The sequence below is a fragment of the Nicotiana sylvestris genome, chromosome 11 (assembly GCF_000393655.2).
Source record: "Nicotiana sylvestris chromosome 11, ASM39365v2, whole genome shotgun sequence".
In the NCBI taxonomy this organism is placed as follows: Eukaryota; Viridiplantae; Streptophyta; class Magnoliopsida; order Solanales; family Solanaceae; genus Nicotiana; species Nicotiana sylvestris.
In genome coordinates, this window is record NC_091067.1 from 150008393 (window position 1) to 150021982 (window position 13590).

At 36.9% G+C, this 13590-nt stretch overlaps 1 protein-coding gene across 1 annotated transcript; it reads left to right on the forward strand.

The window, feature by feature from the left end:
- Positions 1–4714: 4714 nt before the first annotated feature.
- On the forward strand, positions 4715–7386 carry LOC104224084 (thymidine kinase-like). The gene is made up of 4 exons (XM_009775650.2): positions 4715–4926; positions 5529–5673; positions 6639–6760; positions 7002–7386. Exons 1-4 carry the CDS (start codon positions 4772–4774, stop codon positions 7276–7278), a joined length of 699 nt encoding a protein of 232 aa, XP_009773952.1. The 5' UTR covers positions 4715–4771; the 3' UTR covers positions 7279–7386.
- Positions 7387–13590: the final 6204 nt, after the last annotated feature.

Below are 13590 nucleotides of genomic sequence, written 5' to 3' on the forward strand. Positions count from 1 at the left end.
TTCCCTTGTAAATTACCTCTATACGAAGCATAAATCCCGAATCTTCCTAAAGCCCGAACAAGAGTCAATAAGACCAACTATAGCATACCTTTATCAATTCCTTTGCTCAAATTACCACTTATGTTCTTTTCCCTTAGCTGTAATAACTCACCAATATGCCGATAACCCGAAACCTTACAAGTAGATAACCATGCAACCAATCATAGGCGGTGGGACTCTCCCACCTAGCTTGGAGCTACTATTACACAACTCTGGAACCCACCAAGATTCTTTCTTTATTTATGACATGATCTTGCACAACCAACCCGCCAAATTCCTCGAAATCCTTCTGTTAGCATTTCACGAACACTCTGAATCTCTAGCAACATTCACATATTCGACCTCTTACTGGATAGTCAGTAAATTCTTCACAGAAGCTTCATCAACCACGCGACTGCTGACCTGCTCACAAGAGATAATTCGCCTATGGGAATTACATGTCGACATCATTCAACATCATTGCACGAGGTACAATCACTACGACATCAATAACCCATCCTAAGCCCGTTCTCATTCACCAACTGTACCCGTCCGTTCACTCCTTATGGATATCAACTAAATGTGCGACAATATCTTACAATCCAAAGTTATATTGCACCCTTCTTCATATCAAACAACTCATTTCTATTGCATCAGACCTCCCGTCGTAATATAGCCAATATATCAAATTAAGCCCGTGGACCCAATCACTGTCTACTAAAATTCCCAAATAACTCTAAACTTTCCTCAAGGTGTGTAGTTACCCTACCACTAAACCCATATTCTCCTCTGCCACTCTCCCACTTTGGCCAAACCCTCTTCTTTAAGCAACTACTCAACTTTCGCTTCTTACACTTGGCCTTCCAAAAAACTTAACCACCGCAAGGCACCTCCCACATGTACTTCCTCATCCTTCGCTGCCCAGTTGTTTCCTTAAATAAAAATCTATCTCCGTAGTACTTGAACCAACAGATCGCTACTAACTTTAAACCTTCCTGAAGATCGTCTTTCTCGGGCCATCAACATAAAAAATACTGATTCCATCCTGAACCACCGCATGCCGCGATCTCTGGTAGCCGCTTCCACGACACTATTTCACAATACCTGGCCCAAGGGCAAATTAAAGAAGACTATAACACCGGTGAACTTAACTCATTCAATCAAGGACGACGACACCTCGCGGATAAAAATTCCACCACGCTCGAGAATACCAAGTCTCGTTACTTCATCAACCCAACCCCGAACATTTATAGTCTGATTTCCTTTCCTCTGTCCAAATCTCTGAATCATGCGCTGAGTAAACCTCCTTTCAAGCCATTCACTGCCCCGACACATAGGCAAGCATCATACCATCACATCAATACTGCGCGATAACCATTCATGAGCATCATAGCAACCTGTGCATAGCCTTAAAGCTCTTAGAAGTATAACTACTGAGCTGAAATGACATAATATCCTTTTGCAAGGCGACGATAATAGCCCAAACAACTACGCAGGGAGAAACATCCCGCACCACATCTGTAGTATCTTTACAGTTCCTCGATTCCCAATTTATAATAAGCGCTTCACGTCGCATAAGATTGAATGGAAAGGAAATGAAGGCATAAGCCTCAAAGAAATCAAACCGCACGATGAGGAATCAAGAAGGGAAGTGCTCCTAACAGCCATGTAGCCTCTCGAAGATAAGTACAGACGTCTTCGTACCAATCTGCAAGACTCTACTAGACTTGCTCATGACTCGTGAGACCTAAGTTAACCTAGTGCTATGATACCATGTTATCACGACCCAAAATCTATTAAAGGTCGTGATGGCACCGGACACCACGGTCAGGCAAGCCAAGACCAAGACATTAATTAAATTCACATTTTAGTATTTTTGAAATTATTTCTTTTCCTTACATTAAACAATATATAATGAACTTCACTGAGTAAATAACAGCGTCTTTAACAAATTTAAATACTGAAACATCCCATAGTCATCCTAGAACCCGGTGTCACAAGTGCATGATCATCAATTAAGAATTATACATAAAATATAGCATTTGTCTGGAATACAAATTGGACAGAAAAAGAAATATAATACTCTGAAGGGGACTCTATTGGCTGCGGGTCGTCTCGAGAAATGCAGTCACCTAAGTCTCCGTATCAACCATGTCGGTACGCCCACCTAGGCCACTAGACATATATATGCCAGTGCAACAAAAATGCACAACAAGTGTAGTATGAGTATAAAAATAACGCGTACCCAGTAAGTATCTAGTCTAACCTCGAAAAAGTAGTAACAAGAGGTTGACTTCAACACTTACTAGTGGTCCAATAATATAATCAATCGTGGGTTTATTAAAAACAACAGTAAACTCAAGGGAATCATGAAGCAAGTAAATAACCCGTTTGGTAATAAGAGATTTCCAATTCCATATTTCATCGTTTATCAATTTATCTCAGGTCAGGGAGGTAATATCATTATTTATAAATTTCAAGGCAAGCAATACAAGCATGCACAAATTATGACGAGGTCGTACCGCCCGATACAACAAAATATTTAAACTATGCACTGTTAGAGGGTCGAATGGTGCGAACCATAGATGCATCTATTACCCCACTCGTGAATCATACATGCGACACAGTCAAATATAAGTAAACACATCAAACATTCAATCAAGAATTCATCGGGGAAATATTTACCCAAAGAAATGGCAACTTCTCTTTAACGGTCAAGAAAATAATGTTTAACTTTTTTAGAAATTCATTTACCAATTCGATATGATTTAAGCAATTTAAATTGTCAATAAGGCTACAAATATTTCAAGTATAGCATGCTTTCGGGTCCTAGACTATCCAGACTTAAGCATAATAGTAGTTACGCACGGACCCTCGTCCCCTCGTGCGTACGTAGCCCCCATAAATAAAAGCACATATTTAATTATTTCACATATGGGGATAATTCCCTCTTACAATATTAGAAAGGAGACTTACCTTGCTCCAAAGTTCCATAACCGGTTTCTAAGCCCTTACGACGACTCAGACCGATGCTCAATGCTCCAAAACTAGCCAATAATTATGCAAACCCATTAATATATACTCACATACTTATAACAATTCAATTTATATCAATCTCCAACTCTGCTTGGAAAATTGGTAAAATCATTCTCGGGACCACGTACTCAGATTCTGAAATTTTTCGCAGACAAACATTACCCATAACATTACGAACTCAAATATATAATTTATTCCCAATTCCATGTCCAAAATCGTGGTCAAAATCCAAAAATATAAATTTCTAGGTTTTTCTTCAAAACCCCAAATTTTCACTAATTTCTCATGATTTTCCATGTAAAAATCTGGATATAATCTAAGTATTTAACTTAGTAGGTGAAAATCACTTACCTTGACATAGATGAAGAAAATGGAGCTCCAAAATCGCTCCTAGGTCGGCTCCCATGGAGGAAATGAGATGAAAATGGCCAAACCCCCATTTTGCAACTTATATTCTGCCTAGGCCTCCCTTCTACGTGATCGCGGAAAAGACATCGTGATCGCGAAGGCCAAACAGACCTCACCCAAAATTCCTTCTCCACATTCGCGTTCCACTGAATGCGTTCACATAGGCCAAACGGCCTCCTGCCCCGTTCCCTCATCTCCTCTTCGCGTTCGCAGTTGGTCCTCCACATTCGCGAAGCCTTGCCAGGCCCACCTACGCGTTTGCAGGCCCCTCACCGCATTCACGTAGGGTATAAAAAAGCTTTGAAACTTTGAATTCGAATTAGGGTTTTCAAAAATCATTATTTGTTTGGATTGAGTGTTGTTACAAACAATTGGGAATATGGTTTGGAGTTTATATCTCAATTTTGAGGGGTTTTGGTGAAGATTAGACTTGGTTTTGGCTGAATTTCAGATTGAAACTCGAAGAAGAAGAACACATGATACACATTATATTTACGAAATTGTAGTAAAATTGTATTCTGTTGTTTATATATTTTTCTTTTATTTATTTAACTACTGTATGAAAGTTGAACAACATTGTATTAAAATTATATTTAAGTTGTATGATATTGTAGTTGCATATACCTAGTAGAAATAATATATGAAAGTTGTAGATAAGAGTTGAAAATGCAACTATCAAAGTCTGTTTTTAGTATTGTAATTGGAAGTAATGATATAATTAAATTCATTTCTATGCAAGATATATAGCTTCTGTCAAAGATATGGGGAGAAAGAGAGAATCTGGAGAGAAGAGGGGAGAGAGGAGAGGACAAAAGGAAAAGAGTGTAACTAAATCCTTGATTGAAGGCAGGTGGATTGTATATATTTTGTAAACAAAACTTGTTTATGTCAGGTAATTAACTAAACATGGACATTAAGGGTAATAAAGTTTCAAATAGTGTATAAGAATGAAAAAATACCTTAAAGAAATTAGGATCAAGTTTGAAAATTGAGTTTTATTTATTTATTTATGTTTCCCCAAAAAGTAATATTCAAAATTTCAAACGAAACAAAAAGAGAAAAAATTCGTCCAGTTTCTCTTCTCAAATAAGCTTCCCAATAGCTTTCCCTCCAAGATTTGTATAACTCCACCTCGTTTTCATTTCCCTCCGAATTTCAAAAACTCGAATTTCAAAAACTTTCATTGCTCTTCACATGGCCCCTACTATTATCTTCCTATATATATAATTCATTGAAACTTTCATATCTCTTCATCAATTTACACTATCAAACAAATCACATCTGATAAAATTTCCACAATTTTGCCGCCATGACCTTTTCATCTTCTGTTAAAGACCCAATATGTGTAACCACAAAGCCCAATTATCGGCCGACCGGCGAAATCCATGTTATTATTGGTCCTATGTTTGCTGGAAAAACAACTGCTCTTCTTCGCCGTGTCAAATTGGAATCTAACGACGGCAGGTACTACTAGTACTGTTCTTGTTAATTTGTTTGTCTCATAATTTTGCGCTACTTTTTTTGTTACATTAGTTTGATTTCCGAGTGCAAATTTATATGTTTCTAAGTGACGTGAAAAGAACTAGGAGTTTTAATTTATTGCTAGTAGAGGCTGATCCATGATCTAAAGGTGGTAGACCCATCTTTTTGCGGTTTGTAAATTTGTATAGTAGATGAAAATATGTTTTGTGTGTATCCAAATATGCTGAATTATGCAAAAAAAAAAAAAAAAAAAGAAAACATGTGAATATATAATGGATTTAAGTTATATGCCGAATTATCAATAGGTTCTTATTAAATATTTTAGGTGATCCAATTGTGTAAATATGTTTATACTTTGGTGCATAGATCTTAAACTCATATATGATAGATCACACCTACTTTAAACCAATTACCATGCTATATGATTGAAAATTGATCTGGCGTTTAATGTTTTTGATGATTTTGAGAGTAATTGAGGTTGGTCAACATTCATATAGGTGGTTCTGTTATTAGAAATTATGTGCTGAATTGTTTATTTTATAGTTTTTAGGCTGTAAGTTTAATTTTTCAAATTGTGTAACCAGAAATGTGGTGATGATAAAGTCAAGCAAAGATACAAGATATGCAGTAGATGCAGTAGTGACACATGATGGGACAAAATTCCCATGTTGGGCATTACCTGATCTTTCATCTTTCAAACACAGATTTGGACTAGATGCATATGAAAAGGTACAAATCCTGCTCTTGATTCCCGAGTCAACAAGCTCTTCAGCCTGACATGTTAAAAACACTCTGTCTATTCTTGAGAACTTCTAGATTGTATTCACAAAAGTAATTGTTTTCACTCTACTTTATCTCATACAATTCAATGAACCAGAGCTTCGAGTTTGACATTGTTGATCTTGGATAATTGATGACGGGTCATGTGATAACTCTACTCTGACTCGAGAATTGACAGTATATTATAAGTCTTTTATAGTAGTAATTTACACCAGTAATTGGCAAAAATGAGCACCCTTTAGGACACATTTGTTGGGGGTAATATTTAAACTAAAATTGGATAAAAGCTCTACAATTTGATGGTGGATATTAGAGATTTCTCGTGTCTCTAACTTTTACCTTACTCAATTAACTATTGGATTATGGTCCCGGGGTTTGAACTTATACAAGTAAAACTCCAGAACCATCTTCTGGAGTTTGAAACTTATACAGGTGAAGCTCCAGGATGTGAAATTTTCCTGTGAGTGCAACATTGTTCAAATTTTAGTACATAATGGAAAAAACAGCTGATTGTTGATGCACAGTATTAGAGATTGTCTGCATTATACACAACAGGATAAATTGATCCAATATATGTCAGTATGTTATGACACTTGGATGAGAAAGCAGGAGGGATCTCTTGAAAAGATCTTATATAGTAGGAATAACAAATACTACTACACACTATCGCAACATAGCACAAATGGTTTAGAAGGCACAAATCAGGGCTAAGTGCTGCAGGTATAGAATTTGATGAGAAGGCAGGATAGAAAGGAGACCTGAAAATTGTGAGTCAAACTCAAGATTAGCCTTTTGAATTTGATAGAGCAATAGTCATAAAAGAACTTCTTAGTAGGAAAAATGAATTCACTTTTGTTAGCTGTGATGTGGTGTGAGTGTGTTTCAATCTCCTAGTAACTCTATTTCTTGATTAGGTCGATGTGATTGGCATTGATGAAGCTCAGTTCTTTGATGACCTTTATGATTTCTGCTGCAATGCTGCTGATCTTGATGGGAAGACTGTAATTGTTGCAGGCCTAGATGGCGATTACTTGAGGTACTCCTCGAATTCTTGAAAACTAGTTTCCAAACCAAGTTCTTTAGCAGAAAACTGTGCTCAAATATGGTATCTTGAGCCGAGGTTCTATTGAAAACAATCTCTCTATTTGCTTAAGATAGGAGTAGTTGCGTACTAACTACCCTTTCCAGATCCCACTTGTAGGAATACACCGGGTTTGGTATTGTTTGTTGTTTGTTGTTGTTTGTGCTCTAATATGGTATTGTGTGCTTGCTTGTAGGAAAAGTTTTGGATCAGTGCTTGACATAATTCCACTTGCTGATACTGTGACAAAGTTGACAGCCAGATGTGAACTATGTAACAAAAGGGCATTTTTCACCTTTAGAAAGACTAGTGAGACAGAAACTGAGCTTATAGGTGGTGCTGATTTATACATGCCTGTTTGCCGTCAGCACTATGTCAATGGACAATCTGTCAATGAAGCTGCAAAAATGGTTCTTGATTTTCATAAACTGCCAAGTAGCCTTATATTAGAAACAACTCTAGTTACTCCATAAAACTTGTGTTCAACTCCTTAAAATTATCAGCTGTCTGAAATGCTGGTTTGATGATCATGTATTTTTCCTCACTATAAAAGTAAATGAAATGTTTTGCTTCTTACTCAATTCTCTAACAGTTATCCAAAGTGACATACAGGAAAATGATGACTTAATCTTTGAAGTTTCTTTGAAGTTTTTTCTTTCTCGGTTAAGGTTAGATCATGGCTAAAGATATGCCACTGCAATGGTAAATAGGCCTGAATCTTTGATTAGAGTTTTATTTCTTGTGGTATCATAACCATTGTGAGTTCAATCAACTTACTAATACTACATAATTTCTTCAATCAAAAAGCATACACTCCTGCTTTCTTTGGGTCCTTCATGGTGAAAAGGAATAAAGAAGCTCTAGAGGCTCTTGAGCCATATTGATAGAGATGGCAATGGGCAGGGCGGGATGGTTGCGGTGCGGGTTCAATCTCAACCCGTCCCCATCTGGTATATCATAATTTTCTATTTTCAACTTGTCCTACCTAAATCCACATTGCACGCACTGCTTTAAAAAGTTATTTTCTTTTTTTTGAAAATATAATATTAAATTATGAAATTTATAAATAAAAAATTGGGTTGAGTTATTTTTTTAATTATTATCCAAAATCTATTGATCGTAAAATATTTAATTTGTATACAATTGTGTATCCTCTTTGTAAAACTTTGATCCAGTGAAGAGAAAATTAGAATTGTTTATCAGTGTTTCTTATGCCTTTATGTCTAGCTTGTGACATGTCTTAAAGATCACCTTTAGCATTTACCAACCAATTCTATATTCAATATTATATGACCTACAGTTAGATTCAACAAACCAGGATGCGAAAATATGAAATACAACTGGAAGACAAGTTCTGTTTCCAAAGCAGTGTAAGTTGCGTCCTTCGTGACAACCCGCATAGATTCGCGACCCGCTTGTTAAAATTCATGTTTTTGTACGTGAAAGTATACAATAAGTAAATTGATGGAAGCTCGGAAATGAGATGTTACATCCCGCATTTTCGTACGTTAAAGTTTCGTCGTAAGCTAATCGATGTAAGATCGGGAATGAGGTTATTTTGAGATTATAATCATTATACTATTTCAAACACGTGATGCATAAATTCGTGAAGGAGAGATGATAAGTAAATCGAAGGAAATGAGTTTCGTCGAAGTATGACAATTTGGGATAAAATATGGTCAAAGTTATAATACTCCGTATTTATGGACTAGTGTCATACAAGGTACCACATGACTATGATTATAAGGTGTATAAAGTGTGTTAAAAGTGAGTAATACTTTAAATAATTTAAGATAATTCTTAATTATGTGAATAATTGGGTTACTTAATGATTTTGGCGGTAAGATTAACTAGGAAATTAAAATCTTTGGATGAAGACAAAGGCATTAACGGTAGCCTTACCTTATGGAAATGGTGACCCTTAAAGTTCATAAATAGGTGGCAAAATTAGAGGGATATTGTTGGCTAAGTCATCCCAAAAGCGGGGGCCCACAAATTAAAAAAAATATGACATTGTTACATATATATCACTTAAGAGGAAAATCATGGGCTGCAACGAACGCATATCATTTTCAAAAGAATTCTTATGAACTCATATAAGAGAGCTAGCTTGCTAATGGATGGCTTGCTACAGTAGCATAAAATGCGATTCTAAGAGAGCACGATGCAATCTTTCTCAAGAATATCATACAGATTTTCCCCTACTTCGATTTGTTGCTACATATTTTGTCGCAATCAACGTGTATTAGAGGGATTGTCAAGAGAATCGGCTCAGGTATGTTAAGGCTAAGTCTTTCTTTCATTTTGGCATGATCTCGTAACTACATGAGTTTGATAACAAGGCATAAAGAGAAGTTTATATTCCTGAACTTATGTACATTATCCTAGTCTCATAAATTACAATATTTTTCCTTATCAGGACTTTATATTCAATTGAGTATTGTCTTCTTCCAGTCAAGAGAGAGGAGATTATATATATATATACACACACAGAGTATTACAGTATTTTCACCACCATCGAGCTATAATCGGTGAGCAGGCTCCTATTGGCAACCTCGGATCAGATGGTAAGTTATATACCGAGCCTGCTGTGGCCGAGCATCTATGAGCGAGCCCAGCATGGCCGAGATACAGAGCCTAGTACGACCGAGCGCCTATGAGCGAGTCTACTATGACAGAGCAGTTATTTATACCGAGCCTTATAAGGCCGGACAACTATTTTACTTACTATATTGAGAGAGTTGAGTTAGTATCAGCAGGTAAGCATACCTTCAGATTATCTTTGGCTCCTAGTTACTTTCAGTTATTATATTATCAGTTCAGTTTCAGCTTTCAATTATTCTGTAGCCTTACATACTCGGTACATTATTTTGTACTGGCGTCTTTTTGTTGGGGATGTTGCATTTCATGCCTGCAGGTATAGACAATTAGTTTTACGAGCCCTCATAGTAGACGAGGTTAGCATTCAATGAAGGATTAATAAGACTCCACCTCATTCGGAGTGGAGCCGAGTCTATGAGTCATTATGTCAGAATTTTGCTACAGACTTATGGGTAGGCCGATACCCTGTCCTATTTGATGTCAAACTTCCTTAGAGGCTTTGTAGACAGAGGTTCATTTTGTACAAGTATGTGAGAGGCCTTGACGGCCCATGTGCATTCATGTTTTAAGAAAGATGATTTATTTATACATTGCTTTTCCACTTATAGTTATACATTACAAGTTGTGGCCATGTTGGCCTAGTTACCAATGATAGTACGATAAGAAAGATATGTTATGTTGGTACTCAGTTGAGTAAGGCACCGGGTGCCCATCGCGGCCCACAATTTAGGTCATGACAAAAGTGGTATCAGAGCGGTTCTGTCCTAGGGAGTCTACAAGTCGTGTCTAGTAGAGTCTTATTTTTGGGTGTGTTGTGTACCACACTTGTAAGCAGGAGGCTACAAGGCATTTAGGACTGTCATTCTTTCTTTTTACTCTAGATCGTGTGGTAGAGCTCAGTTGTAAGAACTTAATTTTCTAAACTCTATCTTGTTCATAATACGACGATGCCTATATTCAGAAGGGCAGTTGGTAAGAGATATAGTTGTGGAAGAGTTCAGTAAGAGGAACTCGATTTTTATGTCATGCTTATGATGGATAAATATAAGGTATTCAACAGATCATGTGTGTACTAAAATGTGTAAGTTACTTGATAAAAATCCCTAAGGTAGAATATCTATCCACCCATATGGTGAAAAACAATGAGAGATTCAGAAGGTAGATACAAGCTTCAACAAGTAAAAAAGAGAAAGATGAGAAGGGACGAGGTACCCAGTTAATGAAGATTATTGGTATTTTCAACTCAGGCAGAAAAATATAAGCATTGTGAGTTATCTTCAACAATAACAGAGGTACGTACAATTGGTCACACCCATTTCAGTTATGCCCTGTGGGAGCTAACAAGATATAGTTTAAGAGAAGGACATGATATCAGGATCTGGGTGGGGTTAGAGTAACCCGAAATGGTAGATGGATTGTTTGCGTTAGTCGATATTTCTGAAGGATATTGCAAATGTGCTAACAAATCTCCTTGTGAGACACTTAGATGGTGCACTCTAGAATAGTACAGCTAGATATGAATACTAGAATGTTCAAAGACAGACACTGGAATTTTGAAAGGGATAAATATTACCTTAGTATGGGTCCCGTTCCTAGCAGAGCGAGAATGCTAGGCAACCCAAAGAGCCAATAGATGAAGCAAGGGGAACTAAAAGCAAAAGAATGTCTTATTGAAGTTTTCAAAAGAAAGTGATAGGCAGAAATATCAGCAGGGAGATAAGGAAGCATTATGAGTAAGGTGTGATACATGGATGACAATGGTAGATAAAAAAATGTCAGTATTATAGAGTCTATAGACATGTGAAGGAAGAAACGAGAGGTGATAAGCCTTGAGACAACAAAAGAGTATAGGCCATAAAGTCATATCCTTATTTCGAGAAATAAGTTCGTGACTCTAACGTAATTACCAGAAGGAAAAGCTAGACCTCCAGAGTAATAGAAATAAGTATGGGATGGCGAACAAGATAAACTAAATATGTATTGGAGACTGAATGATTTGATAATGATCGATATCATGAGAATTTCATATTTCGTTCTGACAATAAAAGAATAGACAACAGAAGAAGATTCATGAGAAATTCAGAGAATGGTCATTCAGAAAGACGCGTCTCTAAAGCAAGCAATGTGAGCAAAGTTAAGCTTAAGGGACTGTATATGCCAGTTACACTAAGTGTCACCCTCACAAGTAAGGAAATTCGTTATCTTTTGTTCAGAAGGATTACCGCAAGGCGAGTAAGTGTTATCGATGATATGAAGAGACGCCAAAGATGAAGAGGTAAAACAACTATAGGTAGATCGTCGTAGCTCTAAACCTTAGTACTCCCCCTGAAGGGGGGAATATGCAGTGATGTGGCATTAAGTTAGAATTAAGTGGTTCTAGTAACTATGGAATGGTGAAGGAAGAATGCGAACAAAATGATAAAGGAATGGGATTGTACTTATCCAAATCCTATAGATATGCTACGATTCCATAACATTAGGTAAGCACGATATCAAGGAGAGGAAGTAATGGTTCCGACCCGAGATGTTTGTGATAAATAAGGAGCCAGTACGAGACGTAAGTTAAGACAAAGGAAATAACGCAAGGAAGATTATGCAGAATATTGATATGAGAATGGGCGAACGAGTATTTAGTATTTAATTTAGGAAGAGCCTATTCATGGCTAGACAAGAGTTTACAGACAAATCAACAGATCGTTCAAGATAAATGTAGTGAACCCCAACATGGGAAATTCAATCTTATAGATATGACATCGTGATCCTTGAGAAATATTTAGATAGGAGTTGGGGTAGTTAAAGGCACCGTATGAGTGTTATGGAAATAAAAGAGAGTCCCACGGGGAAGACAGACAAAACTTCAGTTCAAAAGCAACTGTACGAGCACATGAGTGTGGATGTAAGTAACTAAGGATAATTATAGGTGAGTACAAACATCAAAAAAAAAATTCTATCGGGAATACGATGTGATAAGCTCGCAGCCTTGCAAGAAACAGAGGGTCCTCCCTAAGTACTACAATGAAAGACTAGCTGAGGAAGTAAGGAAGGAGGCTTCAACCTAAGCACAGTACCCAAAGAGGAGTGGTCTTGTAACAACAATCTCATAACAACATTGTACGCACTCCATAAGAAAGTGGCACCTGCCGTGGCTAATGAACGAGAAGTAAGATCTAATGTAATACTCGAGATTATAGGAGTTGCACAAAACTTTCAGCATGCGTGGGAGCTAAGACATGCTAAGTAGGCACACAACTAGGAGGCAGAAAGACCAGGAAAAGTAATAGCTTATGTTTAAAGAAAGCTAAGAAGGAACGAATAGAATTATTCGATTAATGATCCAGAGTTAGTTATGTTATGAACGCACTTAAGAGTTTAGAGTATTATCCATGTAGCATATATATTGACATTCATACAGTCGTAAAAGACTTCGGTATAAGTTAAAAGAAAGAATTGGGCTAGGCCATAGATAAATGATTAAATTATTAGAAGATTGTATCATGGATATTCCATAGCACCCATGAAAGGCTAAAGTAATAACTAATACCAGGAGCCGCAGATCGAAAGATAGTTTAAGTCTACATGAAGGCTGATCAGAAGGAAGAGGAAACTAAAAAGTTACATCAATCAAGTAAATCAGGAGTCTGATTATTGGATCCAAAGAAAAGGATTTTTTTTACAGAAATTGTGATTGAGAATATTGCAGAATCACTCTTAATACCTGAGGTACACGAGAGATAGTACAACATCCATATTCTATAATGGCTCTATGATAAAGTCAGTTAGAAGAGTACCAGCCTTATCAGAAGTCAGTATGAAGCTCCCACCGGATTGTGTATGCACCAGAGGTGCAAGTGTTATAATAGAACTTCAAGTTGTGGATGTGAATTATACCTATGTAGAAGGGAGGTCATAAAAGAGATAGAAGAGGTAAAGCGATATTTTAAGATAAGTAAGGTAAGGTGAACAACGTACAAGATACTCAGGTGTAAAAGATTGTGAATAATTTATACTTTAGATAGAAGGCCAGAAGCGCTGGGATTCAGTATCCAGGAATGATAACGGCATCGCCAGTGGCATATCTTCCAACCTATGGTTTCTAAATATCGAGAGGTTTAGTTAAGAAAGTAAATGAGAGTTAGAGACAATGAGATGTCTCGTTTGATGTTCCAGAATAACACAAGCAAATC